The following is an 8,613-nucleotide window of genomic DNA, read 5'->3' as shown; positions in this document are numbered from 1 at the left end:
GACACTTATATTTGAACAGTAAAGTCTCTGTGGTGAAGCTAGCGGAAACCAGATTGAATAGCACCGACCATGTAAACTAAAGTGTAGAGGTAAACTGTACAAAACTGTAAATAAGCAATAATCCACAGCACCACACCTAGGCTATTTAACATGCATTTACTGACACTTTAGAAATATGATTAATGATATTTATTATTAATGTCACAAAAATTATTATAAGCTAATTATAGCCTATTAAATATTGGGTCAAATAAAGGCAATAAGTCACTTTTATAAAGGTTAACTAATACTATACGGTTAACTCTGGATTCAAGAATTAGCTTTTCATTAGGGCAACTACAAAGGAGAATTTAATAGTTCTAATAAATTTTAATTGCCGAAAAATATGAATTCAATAATTAAGAGCCTGCAATATAATGGAATATTAACAGTGTTAAGTGCATTTTAAGTATTCAAAAATATCATTTGTTTTCGTCCGTTATTTATTAATAAATAATTTATTTATTCCAATTGCCCTAACCCCAGCAAGACATTTATGGGACTGTGTGGGCCAGATGGGCTGAATTTTAGCACCAGTCCGGCCCTGATGACTCTACTCTTCTAGGGCCAGAAAGAAGACCTTCTAATAATAAAACTATTTAAAATAAACTCCTTAAGGGAGTTGTATATGCTCAAAAGTTGTTGCTGCTTCTGGAAACCTATTTGCTTTAACTTCATATCTAGTGTTAATGTATTTATAATTTTAATGTATTGTAGCCTGGAATATTTAGTGTGCATACTCATTGTATCTCTGTGTGTTGGAGATTTGATAAAAAATAATAATTATTATTATTCCTGTGGTAGAAAACGTTGTGGCACCAAGATACGCTACTATGAAGGGGGGCCATTGGGTTTGCTATAACCCCAGGGCCCTATGTGTTCTTAATCCGGGCCTGACTGCCGTCACTATAAAAAACTATTTCCTGTCAGACTAAATTACCTCTATGCCACTGACTGCACATCTAGACAATCTATTTCAGAACCAGGTCACTGGAAATTGCTGTTGTGTTTGGTGCTAAATGTGATCGTTATTGACTTCATATTGTGTCTGATGAGATATTACGTCCGATGTGTCATGTTAGGTCCCGTGGAGCGTATCTTTCTTTCGGCACCGGTGGTCATCATCAGAGGAAACGAGGCCAACTTGACAGCAGTGCTGTGGCCCAGTCAGCCCAGGACCGCTACTTTCTACTGGTGGTTCAGTAACTGCACAGAGGTTCAAACGCTGAGAATATATATATGTGTGTGTTTGTGTGTGTGTGTGTGTGTGTGTGCGCATGTGGCCCAGAGGTCCAGATTGGTTAGGCAGCTATTCCGGTATTACTTTTGACCTCTAACAAAACAAGGGCCTTGCCAAAGATATTGTGGTTACCAGGGTCAAATAGGTAGACCTGCTTTTAGGATAGATTTGGATTGGGGTCAAATAAGTAAAAAGCAAAGCCACGTTTTGGCGGGGATAGTACTGTGACACTGTGTGTTTCTCCCCTTTGCATTATGAACACCGGCTACCAAAAGAAAAAGAATAACTGAATTCCAACTCTGTCAAAATAGTTTTTGATGAATGATAGCCATATTTGTGAAAACACAAGGGGAAAATGCTGCCAGCTTAGAAATTGTTAAAAGTTAAAAAAGCCCAGACAGAATTTTAATTATAGATAGCTTGTCACAAGGTAGATTTTTTATTGGGCATTTACTCTATTGTTCAAAATGTTGAGGTCACTATGATTGTTTTTTTTTTAAAGGTGGGGTAAGTGATTTCTGGTAGCCAATGTTGATATTTCAAATCACCAAAACAAACACGCCCCTACCCCAAAAGGGTCTCGCCCCTATTTTGATAGCTCCGCCCTACACATACGTACGCAACCCAGGCAACGATTAGTTTTGTGAAACAAAGCAAAACCAATATTACACCTTGTCTACACCGGACGTGAGCGTCACGACAAAATACTATAGAACTCATTATAATCAGTGATGCTGTCTACACTGGATGCGGCGCGGTGCAATACGACAAATACCCGACAGAAAACTGCTGCTGCGTTCTATTTATGATGTATTGACACAAATTTCAAATGATTTTCAATGGTCGCTTTATGTGTCTGTCCAGTGTAGACAGACACAGTTTACTCACCTATCGATAAGAAACAAAGTAACCCCGGCGTCCGATCGCAGGCCTTCCGCTCCTTGAGTTCTCTCCAGCGCTGGAAAGCTGATCCAATATTTACACGGGTCCTACTTCTTGCCTTATCGTAAGCCTTCTTTTGTTCCGCAGACGTTTTCATCTTTGTTTTTTTATCCACCATCTCTATCTTTCTGTCGCTCGGCTAATGTCCGCCATGTTCACCGAGCGCTCTCTCGTCCCCATCATGAGTAGACCACCCCCTACTGCTGATTGGCTACAAGTTTGTTTTGTTTTGGTACTCGGCCCGACTCAGTTTTCTAAAGCGATTTTGAAAAAATACATACCCCACCTTTAAGCAGTTAATATTTTAGTCTGCAAGGACAGATCATATGTAAATAATGATACAAAAGATTTCTATTTCAAATAATTTCTATTATTTCTAACTTGTTCATCAAAGTGTGCCTTACAAGTGCTGAAAAGTGAAACCAAAACGTTTCAATCGCCCGCAGGTAGCTGGACCCAGTATAGGTCATTAACCCCGCCCTCTCCATGAAATCTAACGGACAAACTAAATAATTAAATTACACTTCAAATAAATTTTTTCCAAAGACGGTTTCCATCTTTCTAATAAGTTTGCTTTTAATTAGTTATTTGATGCTATAAAAACGGGGTGTGGTCTGTGGTGTCATAATTGTGATCTTGCTATTGGGTCTGCAAGAATTTTGGCAGGACTTTTACCATGGCTCCACCTCACGATCACTACTGCGCAGACTCAGGCTCCAAATGAATCACTACTGCGCAGACTCGGGCTCCAAATGAATCACTACTGCGCAGACTCGGGCTCCAAATGACGTCATTTTCGCAAGATGACAGCAGCCATACTGAGATGTTTTGACTTCACTATTCTGTAGTGGAAGGAAGTGGAGGTACATCATCCATCTTTTTTTTTTTACAGTCTGTGATGGCATATTTGAGAGAATTTTTGTAGGATCATATGACACTGAAGACTGGAATAATGGCTGCTGAAAATTCAGCTTTGCATCACAGGAATAAATGTTTAAAATATATAGAAAACAGGTCTTTTAAATTGTAATAATATTTCACATAATTACTGTTTTTACTGTATTTTTCATCAAATAACCCCACACTTTTGAACAGTAGTCTATATTGTTAATATTGCTGACATATTTTGTTTTTACCTTTGTTTCATCTCAATCATCTCCAGAGATCACAGACTTCATTTTGACATCATTATACTGGTTTCTTGAAGGATTAGGATGGATTTAAACTATACAGTTATTATAGGCATATGAATCACTATTTTATGATGCTTTCAAACATTCGTCGTTCAAACAACACAAACAGAACACAGTCCTATTGAAAGCAACAAAAATGTTGTCCAGGGGGCTGTTTCATAAAACAAGTTTACCAAATAAGCCAGGTTTATTTCAGTTAGTCTGACTTCTTGTCAGTTGATTTGGTTCAAAATAAGTCACACTAACTGAAATAAATTAGTCTGGCTTATTTGGTAAACTAGTTTTATGAAACAGCCCCCAGGTTTGCTTTATAAGCCAGCTGTATTGTTTATGGTTGCTTTTAATGTTTAATAAAGTAATAATATACAACAAAGAGCACAACCAGGCAAAAAAACAGACCCTCTAGTGTGTTAGCAATATTAAAAAATATGCTTGTAAATCATTTAAGTGAAGTAAATGCATTAACTTAACCCATTATACACTGAAAGTACAATGTTTTTGTATTCACTACTTTAATTTCCATGAAAAACAAGGCAGCATTAAAATGTAACTGGATTGTTTTGAATGAATATTAATGTTGAAATGTCACTTACAAATGCCAGTCTATTTTAGTGCTGCTGCCCAACATGCCCATCTTGTGCTAGAACAATACAAAAGATCAGCAAGCTCTCCATAAATTACAAGTAAATCTCAGGAATGGAGCGGCTTGTTAAGAAATACTAGGAAATAGCATGAAGATCCTTAAGACCAATATATCTACGGAAAGCCCTGAGATCAAAAACATGACAACTGAACCGTGAAACACAGCGGGAGTTTGGTCATATAGGGCTGTAACTGGTTTCTGCTATAAATGATTCTGCCACTCACACATCAGTCAGAGCTGTGATTTGCTTTCCTGTTTCCCAGTGCAGTTAATCCTGAACCGAACGTCTCGTATGTGTGTGTTTTTAGCCGCTGATCACACTGGAAGGAAGTATTTCACACACATTCACACGAGAGGGACCGAACTCTGTTACAGTACAGGTGTCAGCAGGAGGCACAGTCCTACATGATGTGAAAATCATCACTGTCAAAGGTGAAGACCTCCTGTTGTTACAAGCATTGCAGTGTTCTTTGAAATACAGAATGTGGTATTTTTAGTTTCACAGAGACATATTCAGAATTAAGAGGAATTTTTGGCAGAGTTTCATCTCTGTTCCCATCCATCCATATTCTCTCGTTCCCAGACTTCTTCCGTTCTTTACTGCTGTCGTTCTCTCCTAACCTGGAAGAGCACAACCCATCCATTGCCGAATGGAGACAGGACGTGGGGCGCGTTGTCAGGGCAACACTCTCTCAGGTATACTGACTGTAATGTTCATCATCAGTTCCTGTTGGAGTGCTCTGTTCATGTCAGTGAACTGCTGAAAAGAACTCATGAAATTTCTTGAAAGGCTGCTGATAGCTCACCACGCTTCCTCTCTCTTCAGCTATTGAATGTACAGCGCTCTCTCCCACCTTCAATACCACGACTGAGGTGCCCTTGAGCAAGGCACCGAACCCCCAACTGCTCCCCGGGCGCCGCAGCATAAATGGCTGCCCACTGCTCCGGGTGTGTGTGTGTTCACTGCTGTGTGTGTGCACTTAGGATGGGTTAAATGCAGAGCACTAATTCTGAGTATGGGTAACCATACTTGACCACATGTCACGTCACTTTCACTTTCATTATGTTCTTAATTACACTATGAGATCATTCAGTTCAGGTCTGTTTAACATTTCGGAGGTGAAACACATAAAAAGTGGCAGAGCAGCTTTTAATGATTATGTATCTAAATTATAGAGCATTTTCCTGCTGGAAACCTGCCGCAGAGCAGATCAGAGCAGTTTAAAAGCATCTAAAAACTCTTATACAGAAGCTTTGTTTTATAATTGAACGTATAATTGAATATTTGGGGTCACTATGATTTTTTTTTTTCCTAAGCAATTGATACTTTAGTCTGCAAGGACAAATCTTTTCTAAATAATGCTACAAAATACTTCAAATAAGTGTTGTAATTTCTAACTTGTTCATCAAAGAATCCTGGAAAAAAAATGTATTGTGGTTTCCATACTGAATAAAGCTACACAAGCATTTTTAACTATGATAATAATGATAATAATACATGTAGCAAATCGGCATATTAGTTTGATTTCTGAAGGATGTGACACTGAAGACTGGAGGGCTTTGCATCACAGGAATAAATGACTAAAATATATTCAAATAGAAAACAGATCATTTAAATTGTAATAATATTTCACAATATTATTATTTTTACTGTATTTTTGATCAAATAAAGCCATGGTGAACATAGGAAACTTTTTTCAAAGATATTAAAAAAAACTTTCCAACCCCGCACTTTTGAACAGTAGTCTATGTTGTTAATATTGCTGACATATTTTGTTTTTACTGTTTTGACTGATTTCTTCATTATACTGATTTCTTGTGTCATGAAGGATTAGGATGGATTTAATCTAGTTATTATCGGCATATGAATCACTATTTTATGATGCTTTCAAACATCACTGACTTATGAGATCATTCAGTTCACGTCTGTTTAAGATTTCTGAGGTGAAACACATAAAAAGTGGCAGAGCAGCTTTTAATGATTATGCATCCAAGTTCTAGAGCGTTTTCCTGCTGGAAACCTGCCATAGAGCAGAGCCGTTTAAAAGCATTTAAAAACTCACTTATACAGAAGCTTTGCATTATAATTGAATGTCTAGTTTAGATTCTCTCCGTGAAATAATTGTAATAATATTATCTGTTCATTTCACCCTGTGTACCTTCCTCCTTTATATATAATACAGGCTTTTAGGATTATTTTAGGGTGAGGCAAACAGCAAAAATGTTGCCCAGTTTTGCAGTCCAGGTTTGTTTATAAGCCAGCTGTATTTGTTTGTGGTTGCTTTTAATGTTTAATAAAGTAATAATATACAGCAAAGAGCACAACCAGGCAAAACGCAGACCCTCCAGTGTGTTAGCAATATTAGAAAATCTGCTTGTAAATAATTCAAGTGAAGTAAATGCATTAACTTAACCCATTATACACTGAAAGTACAATGTTTTTGTATTCACTACTTTAATTTCCATGAAAAACAAGGCAGCATTAAAATGTAACTGGATTGTTTTGAATGAATATTAATGTTGAAATGTCACTTACAAATGCCAGTCTATTTTAGTGCTGCTGCCCAACATGCCCATCTTGTGCTAGAACAATACAAAAGATCAGCAAGCTCTCCATAAATTACAAGTAAATCTCAGGAATGGAGCGGCTTGTTAAGAAATACTAGGAAATAGCATGAAGATCCTTAAGACCAATATATCTACGGAAAGCCCTGAGATCAAAAACATGACAACTGAACCGTGAAACACAGCGGGAGTTTGGTCATATAGGGCTGTAACTGGTTTCTGCTATAAATGATTCTGCCACTCACACATCAGTCAGAGCTGTGATTTGCTTTCCTGTTTCCGAACATCTCGTATGTGTGTGTTTTTAGCCGCTGATCACACTGGAAGGAAGTGTTTCACACACATTCACACGAGAGGGACCGAACTCTGTTACAGTACAGGTGTCAGCAGGAGGCACAGTCCTACATGATGTGAAAATCATCACTGTCAAAGGTGAAGACCTCCCGTTGTTCCGAAAATTGCAGTGTTCTTTGAGATACAGAATGTGGTATTTTTAGTTTCACAGAGACATATTCAGAATTAAGAGGAATTTTTGGCAGAGTTTCATCTCTGTTCCCATCCATCCATATTCTCTCGTTCCCAGACTTCTTCCGTTCTTTACTGCTGTCGTTCTCTCCCAACCTGGAAGAGCACAACCCGTCCGTTGCCGAATGGAGACAGGACGTGGGGCACGTTGTCAGGGCAACGCTCTCTCAGGTATACCGACCTTGAAGTCCATCATCAGTTCCTGTTGGAGTGCTCTGTTCATGTCAGTGAACTGCTGAAAAGAACTCATGAAATTTCTTGAAAGGCTGCTGATAGCTCACCACGCTTCCTCTCTCTTCAGCTATTCTCTTTCCTCTCTCTCAAACGCTGCTGGTTTAAAGCCTGATGGCTCTTTCTGGGCTCTCCAGCGAGGTTCGTTTTTGGCTGAGAGGCTTTACGTGCTCTCACGCATCCATCTGATTTCCCCTCAGTCTGAGAGCGAGAGATAGGGTAACGTAGTGCTACTGGCGAGAGTGAATCACAGGAGTTCGAAGTGAATATTGATGCGGCAACAGAGAGACTCTAAAGCAAGTCAGCCAATTAAAGAACAGAGCCAAAGAACTGCTCCGCAGAACTCCATTACAATGAGTCGCTTAAGCACAAATATAATGGTCTCCCAATACTTGAACAGAGTGCTTTCAATACAGTTACACAACATCATATCATAAATATTACAACTATCTTGAGATTCACTGAAATTACTTATGATTTGCAAACATTAACTGAGATATTATTAATGTGCAAACGGGCATGAAATGATTGACTAGCTTTTACGCATGAATTAGATCCTGTCATGAATGTTGCATGCTGATAAAATTTGTTTAATGTTTACTAGCATATGAGAAATGTGTGGGTAGCACTTTATTTTACAGTCCTGTTACTCATGTACATACTATGTGTTTATTATAGTAATTACAATAACTAGGTGATAACTAGGTACTAACCCTGAACCTACCCCTAAACCTAACCCTACCCCATGTAGTTACCTTATATTACCAGTACTTTCTTATGTAGGTACACTGTAAGTACATGTAAGTGCACGTACTGTAAAATAAAGTGCAACCAATGTGTGTTTATCTGTGTGTGTTTTTCTCCAGGTTTGTGGCTTCCCTGAGGACCAGCTGTTGGTCTCTGTGTTTCCTGGATCTCCAACTGCCGCTGAGCTCTTTATCCTACCCGAGACAAACCAGTCAGCATTCAGATCACACACAGAGGAACAGCTTGATAAGGCAAGAACCACACACACACACACACACACACACACGCACACATATTGAAACAAAATGTTTTGCTATGATCCCCCAAATGACAAGGTCTGATGATTGATACAATCTGTTAAAATAACCTATTATGATTCTCTGATGGCTAAATAAATTATAGTGGCAATAAAAAAGTGGCTTTATCACTGGTGAAAGCTACAAGCACTTACTTTAAAAATGTCATTGGCTGAATTGTAATGCCCAGCA

General features: G+C 38.4%; 1 protein-coding gene across 1 annotated transcript in view; it reads left to right on the top strand.

Annotated features, from left to right (window-relative positions):
• The window catches only part of LOC107717099 (VPS10 domain-containing receptor SorCS3-like), an 89,807-nt gene that overhangs the window by 57,810 nt on the left and 23,384 nt on the right, over nucleotides 1–8,613 (top strand). The window contains exons 20-23 of the mRNA XM_016523750.1: nucleotides 1,122–1,255; nucleotides 4,366–4,489; nucleotides 4,641–4,753; nucleotides 8,245–8,376. Of these exons, the coding sequence (XP_016379236.1) occupies nucleotides 1,122–1,255; nucleotides 4,366–4,489; nucleotides 4,641–4,753; nucleotides 8,245–8,376 (503 nt within the window). The remainder of the gene's footprint in view (nucleotides 1–1,121; nucleotides 1,256–4,365; nucleotides 4,490–4,640; nucleotides 4,754–8,244; nucleotides 8,377–8,613) is intronic.

The sequence above is a fragment of the Sinocyclocheilus rhinocerous genome, unplaced genomic scaffold, assembly GCF_001515625.1.
Source record: "Sinocyclocheilus rhinocerous isolate Xijiao unplaced genomic scaffold, SAMN03320098_v1.1 scaffold119, whole genome shotgun sequence".
Classification (NCBI taxonomy): domain Eukaryota; kingdom Metazoa; phylum Chordata; class Actinopteri; order Cypriniformes; family Cyprinidae; genus Sinocyclocheilus; species Sinocyclocheilus rhinocerous.
Note: the sequence above shows the minus strand (reverse complement) of the source record. Positions and strands in the feature narration are given on the sequence as shown.